Raw genomic sequence first — 23,338 nt, forward strand, 5'->3', positions numbered from 1 at the left:
TTGCGCTAAGTGGATCTCTCCACCAGAGGGCAGTCTTGACAAACAGATTAACAATACTCCCTCTTCTTTCTACCTCATCAACTTTAGGTAGTTGAGTAAGCACAACATTTTTAAAGTATTAGCAGTTTTTCTATTCCTGGCACAAATAACCATTCCACAAGCCCAGCCAGGTCGTGGTTGACATCATCTTGCAACGGTTTGCAAGACATTCATTCAATAGTCCTAAAACATTGATGAATATAAAGTATAAGTCCTATCTTACAATGGAAGGTTGTGTATAAGGAGCCTTTTATAACACACTACATTGCTCATATGTATAACTAGCAGTACAAAAGCCCAAGGCCTATTCGTTCTAGATGTTATAATGTCACTTTTACAATCAAATTGAGGCGCTTTGAGGGAGAGTCACAGAGTTAAGTGAGGGGGAGGGAGTGGGGAGGGAGGGAGGGAGTTAGAGGGGGTGTGAATAGGCGTGATGGGTGCAGTGGACTTTAAATAAGCGGGCCCCGGAGAGGATGGGTGCTGTCACGTCTGATGAGAGCGCTGATATTTGGCATCCATATCCATCTGGACAGGGTACTGGAAACACATGCACCCCTCGTCTGGTACACACACACACACGCACACGCAAACACAGAAACACACACACCCATAAACACACACACACACGCAAACGCAAAAACAGGAACACACACACCCATAAACACACACACACACGCAAACGCAAAAACAGGAACACACACACCCATAAACACACACACACACGCAAACGCAAAAACAGGAACACACACACCCATAAACACACACACACACAAACACACACACACACACACACACACACACACAAACATAAATACACACACACACATTAACATAAATACACACACACACATAAATACATAGATACATATAACCAACACACACACACACACACACACACACACACACACACACACACACACACACACACACACACACACACACACACACACACACACACACACACACACACACACACACACACAACCCCTTCGAACCCAAGTTTCACTTGGGGCACATGGCAAGTCAGGGTTTGACTGGGACGCCCATGGACATATCTGGGCTATTATAGGAGGAAAGAGAGCAGTTCTCTCTCTCCCCCGCTCTTGTTCTCTCGCTCTCTCTCCATCTTCCTCTCTCTCGGTTTCATCACAGTGTTTGAATTGAAACGCTGTTAGTTTTGTATCCTTTATCACTGTTCAGAATCAGAATCAGAATCTCTTTATTGTCATTGCACACAGTGCAACGAAATTGGGGTAGAGGCTCTCAAAATATGTGCTTTATTTTGAAAAAGCTTTTTTTAAAACAAAAACTAGAATAAAAAAGGGGTTATTTTTAAAATATATACATATATAATTATTATATATTTATTTATATATTATATATTTAAAAATGTCATTCAGTCTGTGGGATTGAGAGTTACTATTCGATACTTAATTAACGTTATCAGGATGACGGCCGCGTGTGGACCACGGTAAAGGACACCGTATTGTGTCTCTCTCTCCCCCCTGGCTCTCCTTCCCTGTGAGGCTCGGAGCACTTTGGTCCGTGTCACACCCCGTAGGCTCCCCGTTTTGCCGCGGTGCGAATAACCCCAGCCCCGCTGGGACGGCCCCGACTCGCTATCCCACGCTCCAGCCCCAGCACAGACTAACACAAATCAGCACATCTTAGGAAAAAACGGGCTAACGGGCGCTGACGGCACGCCGTTCTGAGGCCCCCGGGCGGCGACCAGAGGGGCCACATCACCGGCAGGGTTAACGGCCCCGGGGACGGTAAACCTGCCGGTGCCGGGGATCCCCACTCACGTGGAACAGAGCCTGAGCAGCTACAAGGGAGGCGGTCTGGAGGTGGGGGTCCTCTGGGATCAGACTGTAAGGCTCTGTTGAGGGCGTCAGGCAGCCCTGTCTTAGAGTGAGGAACAGTCGTCAGGTACGTACGGCGCCTTTGTATGCACTGTGGTGCACAGGCGTGCCGCAATGTATTTTGGGGTCGTTTCCAGGAGTGCTAATTAGGGTTGGATCGCAATCCACTGGAGTTGGACTACATTAGAAAAAGGAACAGGAAGGATTAATAATCCGGGGAGACTGGGACTTCAAGCTAGGAATTTACAAACCAGTATGGATGTTTCGAAGCTTCCTCATTTATTTTGTTTTGAAAATCTAGAACTGCAGTTTTAAAGTTGATACCACTATTTGTCCCACTACATAGATGAATTACCCAACATGCCTTCAGTGTGCCTTTCAAAACAACATTTTTATTTATATTTTATTTAAATGATTGCATGTGCAATTACGGTGTATGAATGACATTGTTTGTGTTTATTTGTAAGTACATGTTGGCATTTATTTATTCATATATTTCTGCTGCTTTGTGGATGCATATTGGATTTTCCTTCTTTTCTTTTTAAATGGACACAGCTCCCCCTGTTGGAAGACTTTCTAATCTCAGAGAGACTCCCTGTTTGAATGAAAATAAAAGCACATACATGCATCGGATCTTGCCTTTGGGTCAAAATGCCTCACTTTGTATACAACACACAAAAGGGAAAGGAAAACAACCACAACATCACACAGCTCCACAAAACCCAGACCCAGGTGACGCTCTGCCCCTACCGGCAGCAGGCCTCACCTTTCTTCTCCAGGCGCTTCATGTCCATCAGCTTGTCCACGCTGTGCGGGTCGTTGAGCCACAGCTGCATGCGGACGAAGGGCTCGCGGCCCTTCAGGCTCAGCTTGTGCCAGGGCTTGGGCCGGGCCAGCAGGTCGGACACAGAGCCCTGGGTAAGACCCAGGATGCTCTCCCCAAACAGACGCTGGCCTGTAGGAGGGAGGGGTGGGGGGGAGGGAGGCAGAGAGGGAGGGGGGGAGAGGGAGGGCGGGAGAGAAAGAGGAAGGGAGGGAGAGAGAGGAAGGGAGGCATGGAGGGAGTGAGGGAGGGGAAAAGAGCAATGTTGAGCATGAAGGATAAAAGAAGAGTACATCTGGTTTGACAGCTAACGGTTTTGTGTTTTGGTGCAACCATTACCGGAATCAGAGAAAGAGAATGAGGCGGAGCGAGAGGGTGGGAGAGAGAGAGACGGGGGAGAGAGAGAGAGAGAGAGAGAGAGAGAAAAGAAGGAGAGAGAGAGAGAGAGAGAGAGAGAGAGAGAGAGAGAGAGAATTCATATCACAAGCTCCCTTGAAGTAACTACTGAAAGCTATTGTTCTTTGTCTCTGCCACAGGGTAGGCGTATAAAAAAGAAATTGCGTGTCAAAAGGTGTGCGTGTGTGTGTGTGTGCGTGCGTCTCTATGGTGGCGTAGTAAGGCTGGGTAGTATTGCTTTAGCTGCTACGGAGGCATATGGAAGACAGCGGTACAGCAATTGTTAGTCAAAGCTTGCAGGTGAGTGACATCAGGTGTGAACACGTACCCTCTGGGTGGTTTGTAGTGTGTACCAGGGATTGTGGGAGGGGGAGAGACAGAGATAGAGAGAGAGAGAAAAAGAGAGAAGGGAATACATAAAGAAACGAGAGGCCGTTAGAGAAGGTGCCGGAATGCCTTTTGTATCAAAAACAGAACACACACACTGTCCAGCACGCATTAACACGTATTCACTGCAGAGCAGAGCTTCTCTGTGCTTTCTGTAAACCGACTTCCAATTATTAAACATTGACACACGCACAGGTGAAATGTAATTACTGTGCACTGAACGCCATTAATCAAAGTACACACTTGTTATCGCAGAGCGGACGATTAGTCTTTAAGGATCTATTGTACGGAAACGATTCAGGGACAAGAGATATTTCACAGGGGAAAACCTTTGTCCTATTCTACTTATAACATGAAATCATTTTCCGAAATAATTTGGCCACCCCACGATGACCTCGAGCGGCAATCTGATTTTAGACCGCGTGCGTCATTAGATATGGGGCAGAGTCATAAATCAGGCAGAGGGGTGAAGTGCCGACACTGCTAACATGCTAATGGCTCCCATTGTTGTGGTGGAGGGCTGGATGGAAGGCCGACTGCATATAGCCTGTTGCCGGCCCTGAGCAGAGGGGAGCGCCCCTGGACGGCCACGTACTAAATGACCACGTCTAGATGACCCATCACTCATCATCACGAGGCCGTAGTTATATGGTCATGTCTGCGGTCTACAGTGGATTGTCAAGTCAAATACACATTACAAATGCAGAGCCTATAGGGGTGTCTTTTAGTGAGTCCACTAACAGAAAGTGAGTGAAAAGGAAGTGAGAGGTGGGAGAAAATAATCCCTTTACAACCTATTACCAACCTGAATCTGATTGTAGAGTTGTTACCAGTGAATGGCCTCAACGTGGCTTACCTTCTTGCTATTACCTAATTGCTAAGGCCGACCCTATTTTTTCAAAGGATGTGATCTGAAGTTCCAAAAGCACAATCCAAGCCGCCATCTTCGTACTTTCTGAGCAAGAATTCTAACCAAGATAACAGTTGTTTGTATTCTTATTCTAACGGTGATAAAGTAGGAGTATGCAGGTTTGGAATGTGCGTGGGATCATTCAAAACCCTCCTTTACCTGCACCTAGTACTAACACTAACACACATGTCTCATTATAATAGTTGGGATCCTCACCTTTCATGATGGAAACACAATTTAAGAGCTGATGGAGGTAATAGTGTTGGCTGCTGTGATTGAGAGTAGATCAGCTGTGCATTACACAGTCTCATAGATGGGGCCTTGTGAGACCATCCTGAAGTTCTAGTTTGTATTTGAGTCTGGCCTTGGCTGGGTAGGATTGATGTCCACATACTGGTGCAGCCTTACATTGTTAAAAAAAAAACACCCAATCAGATTAAAGAACGAAGGGTCTTTCTGTCTCTCTATACTTTTGCCGAATCTGGTTAGAAGTAAAGCAAAACAAAAAACATGCCTGCTGTGCAAATTTCAGTTCATCTTTTCACATCGTTATTCTGTCTATTTATAATCAAATGTCTTTAGATTGCTGTCGATATATACACTTTACTTACTGCGCCCCGCCATTGTACTTAAACCTCTGCGGACTGCTCCTCTTGTTGCGTCCCTCAAGAGGTAAGCCTCCCTCCCACTACCACCGATTGGTCCTTAATTGAGGGATCCACTTAAAGGGACACTGTGTAAAAATTACTCCCATCTAGTGGTACAATTGTATATTGCATTCAAACTAATAGTGCTCGCTTGTTCAAAAACTACGGTGGGCAGTATGTGCCAAGAAGCTGTGTCATGACATCCAATACTATCTCATTGAGTCATTCGAGTGATGATGAGGTTCGTTATTTCAAACAAATTTCAAACTGCATTGAATCATTAGTGTAAGCTAATGATGTATGAGTAATTACTCCTCGAGCAAGATAGTGAATTATTTCAGTCATCATTCAAGCTGGCTCAGAGTGAAAACGTGTTTGCATTTCCTGTACCACGTAGTGCTTTTTGTCCCTCTCGGCCGTTCATAGACCGGAAGAACATGGAAGCCTCCATGAAGCTTACCCGGCCTATTTAACTACATATTAATTATTCTTCGCTCAGGAGGATAAGTGAGATTTTTGGCAGAGATAATTTTACACCAATGAGGACTTGTTTATGAATGAATACGTTGATTTGAGGTAATAAATTACTTAAAATATTAAACAGTGTCCCTTTAACATTGTGGGAGAGGCTGGAGGCCAGATTGCAGAGAGAGGCAGAACCTCATCAGGATGGTCTCCACAAGGCTAATGGGGGTTTGGCTCAACCAAAGAAAGGATTACTGACGCATCAAAGTGTTTAAAGCACAGTGATCTTTTTTATCACCAAAAAGTAACTTCTAAGTTGCTAGTTATTTATTACAAAGTAATCCCCTGAGACAGCTGCGAGGTGGGGCTCTACTTATTTTGGGTCCTCGATCGTTTCTTGCTAATAGTTGCAAATCAGTGTCCGAGGTGAACGTGAGAACCTCAGAGCCCCCCTGAGCCAATCTGCTCCCAGCTCGCCGCCCATCTGGCAGGACCACTCCTTTGTCTTACCCCCTCCCTCCCACCCTGGGTCGGCAGGGTACTAACCCAAGTTGTTGTCCGTCAGCACCTCCTTGACCTTCTTGGTGATGGCGTAGGTGTCGAGCTCCGTGGACATGGCCACCATTTCCTGGACGCTGAGGCCCGAGGCCAGGCCGGGCATAGGCGGGGGGCTGCCGGGACACCGCTCCTCCCCTGCCTCGCTGGCCTCCTGCGGGGCGCCGTCGCACGCAGCCAGCCCCGGGGCGGGCTCCCCCAGGCTCCTCACCGAGTCCTCCACGGAGCTCAGGGGGGACTGGGCCGGGCTGCAGCTGGCCGACGTCCTGGGGGTGCTCTCTGGGACACGGGAAAGAAGGAGGTTCAAGGCTCAACCTGGGTCCAATCCCAGGGGGGCGACAGTGGGTGCAATCCAAGTGCAACACAGGGAGGAACAGTGTACAGCTGACTTAAGAGTTGTTAAGAGATTAAGAGTTCAATGAACAATGAGCGATACAACATTGAAGAAACAGGCCAGAACAGACTATGTGTACTGGTAGACCTCTACCTGTATCTGTACTCGTAGACCGCTACCTGTATGTGTACTCGTAGACCTCTACCTGTATATGTACTCGTAGACCGCTACCTGTATGTGTACTCGTAGACTTCTACCTGTATGTGTACTCGTAGACCGCTACCTGTATGTGTACTCGTAGACTTCTACCTGTATGTGTACTCGTAGGCCTCTACCTGTATCTGTACTCGTAGACTGCTACCTGTATGTGTACTCGTAGACTTCTACCTGTATGTGTACTCGTAGGCCTCTACCTGTATCTGTACTCGTAGACCGCTACCTGTATGTGTACTCGTAGACCTCTACCAGTATGTGTATTTTGTGTGTTCCGTGAGCTCCGTTCAAGGGGAGCCATCACTAGTAATTACCAAGGAGGCCCAGGCTGGGAGGACTGAAGCAGAGTGGGTTGGCCTGTGTGACTCTGTGTTTGTCTTAGTATGTAGGTCATATAATCCATGTATACATCACATCCAATTTATTCTGATCATAAACATCTGTGGTGACATTAGGGGATAAAGAGACCATGAAAGAATATCAAAGATGACATTTTATTTTGCTCTTACCCATGGCTCCTTAATTGCCAACTGAAATTCAAAGGCAGACGCCCATGTGTGTGTGTGTGTGTGTGTGAGTGTGTGTGAGAACTTCTACCCTGAGATTTAATGCATGCTAGTGACTCATCCTCCTGTTCTTGTAATTTGTCTGCCTGGTAACCACACCAAAGGCGGCCATGTTTCCATGAGGGAGTGTGTGAGTTGTCTTATGTTCTAAAAACTGGCGGCGGGGGCTACCTTCGATACCAAACCATGAGTTGTGTGTCCTTCAAAGCCATCGCCAAAGCAAAGAACATACTAAGTGCATGCGAGTGCAGTGGATCCGGCCTGCGAGTGTTCCTGTCTCCGGGGCGACGCAGTGTGCTCCCGCTACCAGCCTGACCCACATCCCTTTAATTAGACCAAGGCCAATTAACTCGTCTGCGGCTCAATCGGCTCCAATGTGTCTTGTGTGATGTGTGTATATCTATATATGTGTGTGTGTGTGTGTGTGTGTGTTTATATGTGTGCGCATGTGTGTGTTTATGTGTATGTGTGTATATGTGTGTACGTGCATGTGTGTGGGTGTATAAGGGTGTGTGTGTGTGTGTGTGTGCACGTGTATGTATAAATATGTGTGTGCGTGTTTATGGGTGCGCACACATGTGTTTACGTGTGTGTGTGTGTGTGTATGCAGAAAGTGTGTCTTATGTGATGTGTGTGTGTCTATGTGTGTGTGTGCGTCTATATGTGTGGGTGTGTGTGTGTCTCTATATGTGGGTGTGTGTGTATGTGTGTCTATATGTGTGCACATGTGTGTGTTTATTTGTATGTGTTTATGTGTGTACGTGCATGTGTGTGTGTAAGAGTCGGTGTGTGCACGCGTGTGTATAAGTATGTGTGTGCGTGTGTATGGGTGCGTACACATGGGTTTACGCGTGTGTGTCTAACCAGAAAGTGTGTGTGTGTGCTTGTGGGTGCGCACACATGTGTTTACGTGTGTGTGTGTGTGTGAGTATGTGCGCGTGTGTGTATAAGTATGTGTGTGCGTGTTTGTTGGTGCGCACTCATGTGTTAACGAGTGTGTGTGTGAGTGCGCGCGCGGGTGTGTTTAGCTTTGTGTGTGCGCGTGTGTGGGTCCGCATGCGTGTGTTGGTCTGCGTGTGTGTTTAAGTGTGTCTGTGTGCGTGTGTTGTTCCGCGCACATGTGTTCACGCGTGTGTGTCTTGGGTAACCCTTATTGCAGTCAGGGGTGGTGAGCCCATGTGCTTTTATGTTGAAGTTCTGTAATAAGTGCGTAAAGGGGACTGATGAAAGCGTTTGCATAAATACATGGACTCCTTTTAGGACGTTTTAGCATCAGTTCAGTCAACCTTAGATTCACACCAGACCTCACGTGAAGGACACAAAAAACATTCCTGCTGTAAGCTGAAGCTTATTCACAGCCTTTTTTATCAGCATCTATTCTAAGCTGAGGATTGATTTTGAGTTTGTGTGTGTGTGAGAGTGTGCGGAAATGAGTATGTGCGAGAAGGACAGTATGAATCTATGCCACCCAGGTATGTTTATTCTACTGGGAGTCGTTCCAACTGAAGCATATCCATATAAGTCTACCCGTGGATGAACCGTGGTCCATATTGGCTATTCAGCGATAAAAGGCTGCACATCTACACATTCCTGCCTGCAGAGCGGTCAGTGCACCAGTGGGCCTGCTCTCCACCCAGCCCGGGGGACTGACGGGGTCCACGTACCCAATGTAACGGCCAGGCCCTGCAGGGGCAGGACGTTCTGTGCCAGCTCGCCGTTGAGCCACAGCTGCATCCGTATGAAGGGCTCCCGGCCCTTCTGGGTCAGCTTGGCCCAGGGCTTGGGACGCGACAGCATGTCACTCACGCTGCCCTGGGACAGCCCCAGCACCTAGACAGGAGAGCGAGTTACGACAGTCACAATGCTGGACCACAGGTTGAGAGCGAGGTCATCTGAAGGAGGCGTGGCTCCACAGACACTCCCGACCACAGGCGCCACGTGGATATGGAGGCTAGCACCCCGTTTAAAAGGGCTCACACTGCCACACATTACACTTACATGTTAAAATGATATTACTTTGTATTACTATACATTATGTAACTATACATATTCAATTATTATAATTTAAAAAGGGCTCATTTGAATGTGATCTCAGTCATCCGTGGCATCAGAGTCACACACACACACACACACACCTTCTCCCCGAAGACGCGCTGGCAGATGCCGTTCTTGGCCAGCTTGTCCTTGACCTGCTGGGTGAGGTCCTGCGTGTCCACGTCCTGGTACATGTACAGCTCGTACTGCTCCGGCTTCAGGGGGGCCACCGCCGGCCGCGGGGCCTTGGCCCCCGCCACCGCCGCCGCCGCCGTGGCCATGGCCGAGCCGCCGGAGGGCAGCAGGGGCCCCAGGGCGCCCAGGCTGGCCCCCAGGCCCAGCGGGGACGGGGCGCCGTGGGGCGTGTCGGCGTGGCTCAGGGGGCCCGGGGCCTCGGGCCCGGCGTGGGAGTACGGTGAGTCGGCCCGCGGCCACTCCTTCCAGTAGTCCATGGAGGAGGAGGAGGAGGAGAGGGCGGGGCCGGCTGGACGGGCCGGCCTCTGGCAGAGGGACAGAGAGACGGGGGGGGGGGGGGGTCAGGGGTCAAGGGGTCAGCGAGGGATGACCCCGAGCGGCCTGTGACAGTTAACCGGCTCATCGTCGTCGACATCACGCCGTTTCAAGGGAAGGGAGGAGGGAGCGCGAGAGAAAGACACAAACGACACAGGCGACCAGAGCACAGAACACAGATCCCCCCCCCCCCCATCATCCTCCTACCTCCTTGCTCTCCTCCGGGTCCCTGGGCTCCTCCGTCTTGGCCCACCCTCCGGGGGGGTGCATGCTGCTCCACCAGTGATCCCGCCAGGACCCCCGCGCCGCGGCTCCCGGCCTGCCGCCGGCCAGACCGTCGGCCTCCGCGGCCCCCTCGCCACCTCCTCCGCCTCCGCCTCCGCCCGCGCCGCTCCCCGCCTCCCTCTTCACCACCGGGACGCCCAGGTGGAAGTCCAAGATGGCGGCCGGGGAGGGCGCGGCGGGCGAGGGCGAGGAGGAGGCGGGCCTGAGCGCGGCGGCCCTCTTCAGCGAGGAGTATGAGAGCGAGGAGAAGGCGGCCTGGGAGAGGCCCGCCGAGGCGCCCAGGTAGAGTTTGGGCGGGAGCAGGGAGAGGTCGCTGGACGAGGCCTTGAGGAGGGGCTCCAGCGCGGCGTGCTGCGCCTCCATCTCCCGGCGCGCCTGCTCCAGGATGCCGGTGATGGCGTCGTCGGAGCCCTCGGCGCCACCGCCCCCGGGGGAGGGAGACTGCAGGCAGTCCGCTGGGGAGGGGGGCGAGAGGAGGACATTGAGACAGGGACTCTTGCTATGTTTCCCGCTGATGTGCGGGTCCTTCCTGTGCAGAGACCCACGTGACACACCGTTCATAATCATGAGCTGTGTTTGAAACCGTTTCTCTATTCACTCACTCACTATCCCCTATATAGTGTTCATGATATAGTGCACTATATAGGGAACGAACAAAAGACACGACGCTGAACATTTCTAAACGTCATTTGTGTCAGTAAATGCGCCGGGTATTTGTGTGACGCAGACAGATGCGTGCACATCATGTAAACAAACCGGGCACTCACGAGGAAAGCTGGAGGTTGCATTGATGTTGAATGTTACATTTCCTTGATCAAGGTTTTTTTTATTAATTTTGAATGTTACATTTTCTATGTTAACTCCCAAATAAATTGTTGACATTTCTGAACGAAATCCGGAGATTCGTTTTCGTGGTTTTTCAGCTTCTTCTTCTCCGGAAAAACATGACCGGATTGCATTGTGGTATCCGGGAGTATGTACACTCACATTTTGGGTATTTTAAGTGCATTATATAGTGCATGAAATTAACCACTGAGAATTCGAACACCACTACAAAATGGCGAGTCCTATATAGTGCACTATATCCGTGATAGGGAACGATTTCGAAAAACAGCTATGGCGATAACAGTCGACGTAGTTACAATACATAGACATAACAATATTGAATAGTGATAAAAAAAAACTGGTCACACATTGGACATCAAATTTGAAATAAAACACATTATAATTTGTTTCATCACCGTCATTGAAGTCAAGGTGCGAATAAACAATGGAAGAAGTGATACCCATGCCTTATAAACCTCCCTCACCAGACTTCTGGACCTGGAGCTCCCTCTTGGCCTGCTCTAGGATGGACCTGATGGCTTCGTCTGAGCCCGTCTCGGGGGTGCGGATGCGGGTGGTGATGTTGCCTGCAGACCAACACAGCAGGCCACAACGTACTCAACACCAAATCACACACATCAAACCCATTGCATTACATCTTTCCTGGAGAGCAGGCCTTCACTGGAACACCCCCATAAGGCTTCACAAGCCATGTAAACCCCCACACAAGGAACACTGCGGTTCAGATATATAAAAGACACATGTTCTGTAAAAGAAAGAACACATATACTGTCCACACTTTTGTAGAGTTGGGGACATGCACGACTTTGAAGGAACTATTACAATGAGATCTGCAGGCTTGGATTCCACCATGCGTTACTGCAACCTCAAGCCCCCCCCCCCAAACCAACCCCGCCAATCTCTCTGGCTACTGCTCTCCTGGATCCCCAGGGGGGCTCTCTCTCGGTTTACATCCCAGCCTGGTCCTGTTAACACAGCTACTGTACACATGTTCCTCATGAACGCCAAGGAGGAAAATAACCCAAAACAGAACAAGCTGCTTCCCGGCTTCCCCACCTCCCTCCCTCCCTCCCTCCCTCCCTCCCTCCCTCCCTCCCTCCATCCTGCTCTCCATGTCTCTCTCCCTCTCGCTTCCCTCTCCTTCATGCGTTCTCCCAGCAGGGGCAAGAGGAATATTTGGACGGCGTCCACTGAAGAGGTGAGGCCCTGTTGGAGGAGCTGGAAGCCAGACAGTTGGAAATGCTGGTGGAAGCAGGAGGGATTGGCATGAGCGGTAATAAGGTGGACAGATCTTCTTTACAGCATTTTTTTTGTTGCACTGCAGCCAAAAACAGCCTTGCTTGCCAAACTAGCTTAGGACATGACAGCATTGCTGAAATATGATGTCTGGCTTATCGGCGATTGACAACTGGGTAGAAACGATCAGACATTTAACCGCCATAGAAGCGAAGAAACGATTGAAGTTCAAGTTGAATACTGGATATCGCTGAAGGTTAAGAATCAAAGCAGGTGGATTGAAAAGGATCTAGTTTTGTCCTCAGCGAGTGCAGACGCTTTTAAAGCAAGGTCACTGCTTGCTAATAGTTTATGCGTGTGTATGTGACAGAAAGAGAGAGAGAGGGAGAGGGAGGGAGAGAGCGCGCAAGAGGGAGAGAGAAAAGGCGCCAGGAAGAGTGAGAGTGGGAGGGAGAGTGAGAGAGTAGGAGAGAGGAGGAGAAAGATGGAGAGGGAAAGAGGGCAAGAGTGAAAGAGAGAGAAAGGGGGAGGCAGAGAGAGAAGAGGTGGGGAGAGAAGGGGCGAGAGAGCAAGTGAGAGAGGGCAGTGAAAGGGAGGGCAGCTGGGCATACATTTGAAGTAATTTATGGGCTAAAATAAAAGGGGATGACCCTGCCAACGGGAAGGGGGGCCAGATGCCTGATGGAAGGTGGTTGGTTGCTGCTGGTACTAGCAGGCCATTCTAGTTTGACCTTACAGGCTTACACACACATACACACATGCACACAGACACACACATACACACGTACACACACACACACACACACACACACACACACACACACACACACACACCACCCTGCTAAAATCAAACGACCTACTGTAAACAACATACAGTAACTTTGTTTCAAGGGTGAAGTAGCGAGTAGGTGTGCTATAGTGCAGAGTAGTGAGGGAAAGTGAGAGATTCAATTCGTAACAAGGACACTGCTAAACAACTTCCTTCCACGCACGCACGCACGCACGTGTGTGTGTGTGTACGCACACACACACACACACACACACACACACACACACACACACACACACACACACACACACACACACACACACACACACACACACACACACACACACACACACACACACACACACACACACACTTACAGGAAACGGATTGGAACATGAGCTTATATCGTTGTTGTTTCCCAGACGGATTTCATTGTTTCACTGGTGTTATGAGGATAAGCCTTCTCCTTACAGATGTAACAGAGCCTAGCCCGTCGGTGAAGAGAGGACAAAGGTGAGCCAGGGAGAGTAAGAGCACAGAGAGAGTACCTTCACATTGATCATTCATCCTGCAATACATGCAGTCCAGTGTATCAAACAAACGCTGATTGGTTGAGCAACAAAGGGCACCTGGAAACAACCACAGACCAAACAGCCAAGGAAGGACAGAGACGTTTGAAGAGGGTCTTGAGGGTTTCCTCTCTGGACCACCACAGATCAAAGGCTGGTGGAGTGGAGGGCGGGTTGGTGGTCTCCTAGTGCGCACGGGACCGATGCCAAATTGGGGTTAGCCCCCTCCTGCTCCGTAGCCACGTATCATGAGAAGTCCTGGGAGTGCTTCCTAAGTAGTCGTGCGTTATAGGCAGTGCTGCTTTACTGATAGTGTCTTGGCCTATGGGTATGATGACCTAATCGTTTTCCTTCAAGGTCTTTCAACGGTTTGAAACCAGAAAGGGGGATTTCAACAAAAAGTGCCAACAAGGAGCATTGTGGACGGCTCTTTTATTTCTCTTGATTTGTGGTTATTTTGAGGAGCATTAATAAAGCATGTCTCCCAAGTCCCAGACGTAGAATTGCATTGAATGAAAGGTTTACTTTGGTCTATAATGCTAGGAGTCGTTATGTGATGTGGTGTGCACGTGGCTGGCAGAAACGACTGAATATAATGTCCTCGAGTCGGTACACATTAGGCATTCTTTCAGAGGACGTTGACCAAAAGTATAACAAAGTTGATTGCAGGGCAAATGAAACGGCTTTGTTAATTCTTAATTATACATCTGAGGTCCTGCCATCATTTGAAAGTGGCCCACAGATTGCGAATGCCATTTGGAGTACAAAATAACTCTGCTCACATAACATGGCAAACACTTGTAATCAATGTTAAGCCTGCAAGCTGTCTGCTATGAGTGCCGACACCAACCAACTCCAACTTCTCTTTCTACCGTTTCAACGAGGCCCCCCCGGCCAGACTTTTACACAGTACCGGGACAGAGACCAACACAGTGAAAGGGGACGCCACAACAACAAAGCAGAGCGGAGCTGTGACCACACGAGGTTGGACAGGGAAGGCAGAGAACAGACCTGGCCTGGCGGAGCCCTCAGAGCCGGTCCTCCGCTTGGGAACCTCCTGAAACACTCGGTTTAGGTTCTGGCCTGGGTGCTCTGTTGGAAAACAAGTGCGGACACGTGAGACAGGTGGTGGTGGTGGGGGTGGTGGTGGTGGTGGTGGTGGTGCGGGGGCTGGTGGGGGTGGCGGGGTGGGTTCCGGTTGACTAGATGGTGGATGGATGGGAGATGCTCATGGATTACGGCACGCCTCTCAGCCCACACGTGCACACTGCCCGGGGGGACACACCGCCAGAACAAGGGGACGGCTGTAGCGTGTGATCGGTCGCTGTCGATAAGACACACGGTCACAACGGAGAGCTTTTCTCCTGCTACCCGCAAACCGTAAAAGACGGCTCGCGTTATAATTTCGAAAAAGATGTGACTCCAGGAATACCGACAACATGAGCAACTGATACGTATTACAATATAACACCCACAGGGAGAAGTCCCTGAGATACCTCAGAGCCGGCATGGACGCGACCGCATGCTCACCATAATATAATGATCTGACAACGCAATGCTATCAACACACGAGTGGTTCATTCAACAAGTGACACTAAACATAGACATTCCTCTTACCGACAGAGCAAAACCGAAGACAAAATGGAATCCGTGTTCCCTATGTTAACGAAGAGGAAGAGTATGTCGGGTGATCATGGTGTATATGAATGAACAGAACGTGTACAGTCGTACCCAAAAGTGTACACCTGTAGAGGAAATCTACAGTTCCACATCCTGATGTTTAGTAAATTCCCCCACAGCGGGGTCCACAGAAATAGTTTGAACAAAACTGAAGGCTAATTGAGAAATGTCTTCCCATCATTTGACCCTCTAAACGAGACCAGGTGTGGTACCTGTCTCCCTGCAGACTCTTTCTGCTGGAGCATGGCTTACAGAAGGCTTTCATCAACGTGTCAAACTGAAAAGGGCACGCTACGAACAATGTTACACGCCGGACCAAGGCTGCCAACAAGACTAATTTCAATTTCCTACCGTTTGCTTCACGTTTCACATTCTTGTCCCAAAAATAAACATTTGGGGAAAGATTCTGACTGCTAAAGCGATGTGTTTTTGGTTAATGGAAAAAAAATTGGCCAAAAGCTTAAACACATGTGAATGTAATGAAAACAAGCTGTCTGGGTCTTGTTGCGTCACAGTCCTTCAGATGTCATCTCCTTATCCCGTGGACTGTTGAGGCTGAACGCCAGACGGCAGGCAGCGGAGACGCGTGCCGTTTCCTGGCATCAGAACCTCTAACTGCTGCGTGCTGACCCGGTGTTTTGGCTGTCGCGTCACGCCGCACCAGGACTCTCAATGAAACACGGTACATGGACAATGTTATCGACGCCGTCGCTATCCACCAACAGGGGAGCCGTTTCAAACACACGTCCCATGCCATCTTTAAAACAATCATTTCCTCAGAACATGTAGGGCTACGGCAGAGACTACAGCTAACGTCAGCTCATCCAAAATGTTATGTCAGCAAAGCCAGTTCACTGCTAACCCCTGGGAGATGTTTCTTCAATAGATTACAATCCGGTTTCAAACCGGAAAATGATAGCAAAGCCAAAAATATGTAGACAAAGCAAGTATGAATACACAAAGCACCATTGTTCTCTTCTGACAAACCGTCTGCGGGACTTGGCTATCATAGATCATAGCTTCAATTAGTCATCCCCCCCGCCCCCCCGCCCCACTTCTGGGTATTATGACAAGAAATGGAAGTCATGGAGATTGGTGAATGTGATCTGATTGGTCTGCCCCCAACCGCCCCATGCAGCATGCAGCATTCATCTTCTGAAACAAAAACCTGCGTGTATGCTAATGAGGGAGCAAACGTCAGATCAGAGCAGAACAGGACCTATCCGCTGTCAGCGCTCCCCCTCACCTCGCTGCCGCCCCTGGATGCTGCGCAGGGCCAGGATGTTCTGCTCGTCGGCCAGGAACTGCCTCATCTTGTGGAAGGGCTCCTTGCCCCGGATGGTGAGCTTGCTCCAGGGCTTGGGCCGGGCCAGGATCTCGCTGACGGAGCCCTGCGAGAGGCCCAGCACGTAGTGGCCGAAGATCCTCTGGCCGATGTTGTGCTTGATCAGCTGCTCCTTCACCTGCCGCGCGATCTCCGCCGTGTCCATGTCCTCGCCCTCCGAGGCGCTCCCGGCCCCCTCCGACTGGCTGGGGGACGGCACCGGGCCGCTGGCGTCGGGGCTGGCCGTGGCGGAGGCTGGCGGCGGCGGCGGCGGCTGGCCGTGGGCCTGCGCCGCGGGGTGGGGCCCGGGCGGCGGGGGCTGGTAGTGGGCGGCGGGGGAGAAGAGCAGCCCGCCGCCGCCGGGGGAGGACACCGAGTCCTGCAGCGCTTTGGAGTAGAAGGTCTGCATGAGCTGCCGGTGGAGCAGGGAGTTGAGGGCGATCTTCCCGGAGAGCGGGAAGGCCGCGCTGCCGACCGACGCCACCGAGGACGGGCTGAAGAAGTCCTGGCCGCCGACGATCCCCACGCCCGTCGGGGAGAAGCGGTGGGTGCCGTTGGCGGCTCTGTGGGGCTCCTCGCTGGAGGACTTGGCGGAGGAGCCGCCGGTGCGCACGAGCAGCTGGGAGGACGGTGGGGGAGGAGGGGGGGAGTCCTGGCGGCTCTGGTGGTTCATCATGGGGCTGGAGAGGAGATGCTGCAGCGCCTCCGTCACTCTCTGCCCTGACGCAGCTGGGAGAAGCAAAGCGTCATGGGAAGGTGTGTGGCAACAATGCAGGCCACATGCAAATATATACGCAGAAAATATGAGTCTCGTACGGGAAGGGAAAATCCACTGTAATATTATTATAGTGCTAGATCTACGTCATTTTGTCTGATGTTCAGAGAAGAATCTTTTGAAATGTGCGACACAAAATACATGCATTGTTATTATGAGCGGCATTGAAGACTTTAAACAAGATTGACCGTTGGTGCATGCACAAAAAGACAGCGGATAGAAAGCACTTATTTCAAGGCTGTCGAGGAAGTGAGAAAGTGAGAGAGTGGCCAAGACGCCAGCCCACATTGGGCCCCTGGCGAGCATCCAGGGGTCCGACAGCCATGTCACCGGTGACATGGCTGTCGGGCCCCTGGCGAGCATCCAGGGGTCCGACAGCCATGTCACCGGTGACATGGCGAGGCTGAAGGCTGGGCTACTCTCTGTAAGAATCTAAAGTCTTTCTAAAGATTGAAAAGATGTTCCTACTCCAGTGAACTAAGTAATCACTTTGGCCCTCTATAGAGTTCTTCTTTATTCAAACCAAAGACCTCCAGACATCCCACCGGAGGAGTCCATATAATCCACAGCTCTAAGCAGTTCAACAGCACCAGTTGGTGGAAGTGTGCCAAACAACGGCCACCAAAGCACTTGTTTCCTCCTATCGTTTGCGTTACTCGCCATCTGATACAGTGAACCTGATCTTTCAGAGTCCAACTCTACACAGCAGGGAATGCTCCTTTTTTTCCTTCTCTCCTCTCTAGTTAGTGCTATTTTGCCTCCCCCCTGCCCTCAAGAGCTCTTCTGCTTCTGTCTGCAATTTGCTGGCAGTCTTTCCTGTCTGCCAGCCAGACTTCCCGTCTGGAGCCCCTGGAGGCATGCTGTTCACAGATGTAGGAACTAAAGAACTCCAAAACGCTCCGCAACTTCAATAACGTCTGGCAGCGTGCCCGCCGCCAAGCCCAGATACCATCTCAGCTCATCCCTACGCAACCTGACATTCCAATTGTCCCTGGCATCGGGCCTGTGCCCGCGTCTGAGCGCTGCGGAATGAGATTACAATTTTGGGCTTTTGGGTTCAAATTTTCCCTGACTGTCGGCGAACGGATGTATGGCTGACCTGATCCCAGGGCAGAGGCACGCTGCGGTTGGCGTGAGACTGGTACCCTGCTAGCGCCTCTCTGAGCTCCAGAGTGAAGAGGAGCAGGGTGTGTTGGTGCCTGGCACTGATGACTAATCAGTGGACTCACAGCCTCAAGGAGCTCTGTGTTGAAGGACTTTCTTGTTTTTTCTTCTCCCCTCCCAAAAGGGTATTTCCGGAGGGCAGGACGCATCATGCTTGAATCTGGCAGTCTCCACTTTTCAACCACTCGACCTTCAAGATTATCTTGTTTTAAGTCTAAAAGTTATAGACAGAAATCCGATATCCGTAATTGACTTCAAATTATGTAATTAAAGTTATGAAGTTGATCATTTAATGGGTCGAGTTTATTTCCCCTGGGGAATTTGGGGTAATAACTACAGTTATTTGGTGGGTGTGTAGTTGATACACTCCTCTTTGCTATGATATGTTTAATTTATGTTTTTAGATCATTTATTGCTTTATTTTATTGACAATTCTTCCATCCGTTAAGTGCAGTGCAAGGTGGTCGTCTGCTTACCACTCAAATCACTATTGTTGTGGTTCAGAGAGGACTTCTCTATCTTTACGTATTGACTCCTCTCCTGTAATAACATGTCCATGGGCTTGAAGTCCTGGGAAGAAGAGAAACACACTGGTTACAACTGTAAATGGCAGGGCATGGAACCCTTTCAGACTGGAAACATGCAAGGGATTGCTCAAGAGTGGCCCGCCCATACCTGAGCTGACAAACAGTTTGACGTTCCAGACTCGGTGGACTTGCGAGAACTGCATGAAACAAAGCAAACAACGTCATCCAATGTCATTAGTTTGTTGCTTTTCAGCATCTCAGCCGTTCTCACTACCTTGTCTCAATTACACGGCATTCATCAGAAAGTAAACATTGGGCCAATCTATCTGGTCATCACTTTGATGCTAACTCACTTCAACGTGACAATCTAATGATCTCGAGCAAAAGACGACAGAAGAAGACGAAAAAGCCACATGCTAGCTTCACACATTTCCCCGTAAAAATGAAAAAAACATTTCTTGTCCATCGGCAGAATTGAAAGGATGTCATGATGTCAGCATTCAGTAACCAGGGGGAATATCACTCTGAAATAGAGACGACCCTGGCATTTTCTTTTGTGAAGCCTATTATATATCTAGCACAAATAATCCAAGTGTGGTCCCGAAACATTAGCAGTGCAACAAAGCAGCAGCAGCTCATCAGCCAACCTTTATTAAGACGGCTTTGATACCCTCTGGAAAAGACGAACCCGACACCCTGCACTAGACAAAGGAGGCCAGTGTTGTCATTTCAGGAATATAAATCTAAATCCCTCAAAATGTCCCTATGGGTGTCGCTTTACAAAAACATCTTCATCAGAATGAATGCTCATTTTTCAAAGAGTACATTTCAATATTAAATACATGATTAAAACACATACACACAGGGAAACACACAGAAACATACACACAAAAAAACAAACACACACACACACACAGGGATAACACACGCACACACAGGAATGCACACACACACAGAGAATGCACAAAGATTATATATTTATAGCAAAAGAAAAAAGGTATTTCATGATCAATAGCAGAAATACTACTCCAACATATCACAATGTTAAAAAGTCTAACTAAAACACTGTTTGTCTTCATATCCAGTTTGTACATACAGCTACTTTAAACGACAGCGACAGAAAACCGAGGTCAAACAGCAGACTCAACTCGTCCAATTAAAGTGCCACCTTGAAATAAGCAGTGCTCTGGTTAGCCAATCGTCTGTGGCCTCAGCTTGATCCAGCAGAAGGATTACATCCTTAGGTCAATGATTTGCCCGAGGGCATCCTGGCATGGTATGAACCAAATACAACAACCATTTAAAGAGTACCCTCCAACAAAGCTCTAAGGTGAACCAAACACCAAGTCAGAGCTGGTCCCCAATCAATATCGACATTTAAAGATGCCCTTTTGCCTGCTTACCCTTTCTTAATCCATGAAGAGGCAGGGCTATATGGCTGTTCAAACTTCACTATCTCCACTACGGAAGGATATTTGATTTCCGTTACCTTGGGAACCCAAAACAGCCAGAAACATGTGACTCATGCAATAGCATGAATTTAACCCATTGAGGGCAGTTTGAGGACACGTAGAGATTTGGACCAGGCTCAATCCTCTACTATGTAACGTTTTACATGATGTTTCCTCTTAAATAGGTTGTTTTAGGGTTAGGTAGGTTTAGGTTTAGGTATCTACCGGAGGTCTTTCTTGATGTTCTCGTAGTCTGCTTGTTCGCCAAGCTTCTCCTCCAGTCGCTGTGTGGAACGATAAAGACAAAATGTTCACGTCAAATGCTGAAGCAATGCCATTCGGTTCATGTGAACATAAAGGAGCGACAAACTAATGGGCAAGGACATTATAGAGAACAGCTCCTTCTTCTTGATTAATGACCCGGATCAGCAAATACTCAACAACATCACAGGGGTGATGCGTTGAGGGGTCAAGGAACGTGGTTAAGAACAGATTTTTTTTTTTTACAAACATTCAAAATACATCGGGAGTGAATTTCACATGCATCTCTTATCGTTCAGGTTGTAGAGTAAGATTCTGAGCGTAAGCCAATCAAACGCTGATTTTCATTTCGCATGAAAGCTTTTCTCGAGGACATTTGATCATTTGTAAGTTGCTTTTCATGACTGGGTTTCAGATCATTTAATGCTCCGGGTTTCCCCGCGTGCTGAACCTGTAGAGAGTTCGGCCCAACATGAAAACACACACATCAGCAGCGCATCAGCTGGTCTGCGGGTCTCCGCCCCGACCCACCTTGAGCGCGGCCTTGCGGGTCTCCAGCTCTCGCCTCAGCTGGCCGATCTGCTCGGCGGAGGTCTCCCTGACGCGACCGAGGCTGCTGTGCAGCGTCTGCACGTCCTCCGTCAGCTGCAGCACCTGGCGCTCCTTGGTGCTGAGCTCCACCTCCAAGTTGGAGCGCGACAGCACCTCCAGGGCCCGCTCCTGAGGGGCGGAGACATGCGTGAGTGTGAGAAGGGCTTCCTCCGGTGGTGGGTCGGAACAACAAGTGTCTTGAATTGGCCGTCCGAGGCGGCGGTGAGATCGCGAGCGCGGATCTGGATGTTTTTCTCTGTTATCCATATCGTTAAAAAAAAAAAACATCTGGGTGTGATGCATGTCAAAATTCAATGTAGAAGATGGATGGTGGAAAAAAGGTCCGGTCTAGACAGAACCTGGAGGCGCTGTCACCCGCCACTTGTTGCCCCATCAATATGAAGCGAGGGGGGAGTCACACACACGTTTCTCGGGAACATCGTCGCGCTGTGCCTACTTATTTTGGGATCCCTAGCCGTTTGCATTTCTATTCTTACATTTAATGTGTGACATTATCCGAAGCAACGTAAACTGGGACAACGCCCATTCTCGGAAATTGGGTGCGGCGCCGACCTGAAGCCTGAGTGTGTGGGTGCATATCAAGGGCAGCGTTTTGGATCTTGATGCAATCTAGATAAGAACGGTTGTAGAACCCGTGTATTTCTTCTCTCACGTCAACAAGGCCATAGCAGTGGATGCTCATGGTGGACGTCTGTCGAAGTCTCAGTAAAAGGCTGAGGATACAACTAGGTATGTTTAGCAGTCAAACCCACTGCAATATGATCTTGTCTGCGAGACCTAGGAAGGTGGAACATCTGGGATTCTTTTTTGAACTGAAATCTTCCTCTAGCGGTATAGTTAGTATCCTAAAGGGGATGATACAATCAGTCCAGGTAGTACTACAGAGCCAGTACCTCAATCCTCAAGATGCTGTGGATTTTCAGCTATATTGTCTTTTTCATAAAATGAGTTTTGATGCCTCGAAGGGGAAATTCAGTTTAGTGAAACTCTTTAGAGAATTAACTTGTATGTTCATGCAAACAGACTAGTATTCATTTGTTTGTACCTGACATGTTTCGACTATTTCCTGCAGTCTTCTTCAGAAGCGTCAGGAAGTAGTCGAAACATGTCAGGTACAAACAAATTAATACTAGTCTGTTTACATGAACATACAAGTTAATGTATCAAGTTAGACTAAATTAACTTTTTAGAGTCTTTAGAGAATTCACATTCCTTTTTGATATTTTCATGCCAAACTATTTACATAAGCTGGGACGACTGGATGCAACATTTTCCAAAAAGAAGATTTTTTGAAGATTCAAACATACTGGTGTGCCACTTTGAGTGTGGGTTTGCAAACTTTAAATCATCCCGGGTTTGGAGTCGCTTGTTTTTGAGGTGGTTTTCCTGGCCGATAACTAAGTATCAAACAGAGACATTCAAATAAATGAGGCCTTTCTCAGAATGGCGTGGAATTTGTAGTGAGTTTATGTTGTGATTCCGGTTCAGCGAGAGGATGTGTACTCATTTTATTAATGTGAGGGAAAAACATATCGCAAGGAACAACAGAGTTAGTGTACAAGGACCGCTACACATAACAGCCCTGAACAACGTGGTCAGAAGGACTCAATTCCCCCCCCCATTCGAGGCTCTGTCTTATACCAAACATGTGCAGAGAACCTCTTTCTGTCCGACATGAAGAACTAGTTGGGTTCTGGGAGCCAAACGAGTCCAGCGCTGTGGCTGGGGGGCCAGGCCCGAGGCTACGCACCATATCCGGAGCCTTCTGGACCTGCGTGGCCAGCTGCAGGGACTGGTGGGCCGACGTCAGCTGGTCCCGTAGCGCGGCGGCCTCCCGCTCCGCAGCGTCCGCTCTCTGTCCAGGGAGGGAGGGAGGGAGGGAGGGAGGGAGGGAGGGAGGGAGGGAGGGAGGGAGGGAGGGATGGAACAGGGCGATGGAACAGCAGGTTTGGTTCTTTATTTTGGGACCTTTTTATTGATTTCCAGCCTGAGCTCATATACAATCCGTTTTCTTTACACTGTACTGTATTTGAATAAATGTCGTACTTATAATTACTGCACGTGTAAGCCCAGGATGAACTTTTTTGGCGTCTGA

At 49.2% G+C, this 23,338-nt stretch overlaps 1 protein-coding gene across 2 annotated transcripts in view; it reads right to left on the reverse strand.

Moving 5' to 3' along the window:
• cux1a (cut-like homeobox 1a) overlaps positions 1–23,338 on the reverse strand; it is a 98,533-nt gene that overhangs the window by 8,289 nt on the left and 66,906 nt on the right. The window contains exons 9-21 of one of the 2 annotated variants that reach the window (XM_060056397.1): positions 22,994–23,098; positions 21,163–21,351; positions 20,596–20,654; positions 19,068–19,116; positions 18,869–18,962; positions 16,376–17,182; positions 14,461–14,541; positions 11,340–11,441; positions 9,952–10,484; positions 9,336–9,734; positions 8,865–9,030; positions 6,079–6,366; positions 2,671–2,859 (exon numbers count right to left, since the gene is read on the reverse strand). In XM_060056397.1, the coding sequence (XP_059912380.1) occupies positions 2,671–2,859; positions 6,079–6,366; positions 8,865–9,030; positions 9,336–9,734; positions 9,952–10,484; positions 11,340–11,441; positions 14,461–14,541; positions 16,376–17,182; positions 18,869–18,962; positions 19,068–19,116; positions 20,596–20,654; positions 21,163–21,351; positions 22,994–23,098 (3,061 nt within the window). The remainder of the gene's footprint in view (positions 1–2,670; positions 2,860–6,078; positions 6,367–8,864; positions 9,031–9,335; positions 9,735–9,951; positions 10,485–11,339; positions 11,442–14,460; positions 14,542–16,375; positions 17,183–18,868; positions 18,963–19,067; positions 19,117–20,595; positions 20,655–21,162; positions 21,352–22,993; positions 23,099–23,338) is intronic. The other variant, XM_060056398.1, reaches the window with a different exon arrangement.

The sequence above is a fragment of the Gadus macrocephalus genome, chromosome 7, assembly GCF_031168955.1.
Source record: "Gadus macrocephalus chromosome 7, ASM3116895v1".
Lineage (NCBI taxonomy): Eukaryota > Metazoa > Chordata > Actinopteri > Gadiformes > Gadidae > Gadus > Gadus macrocephalus.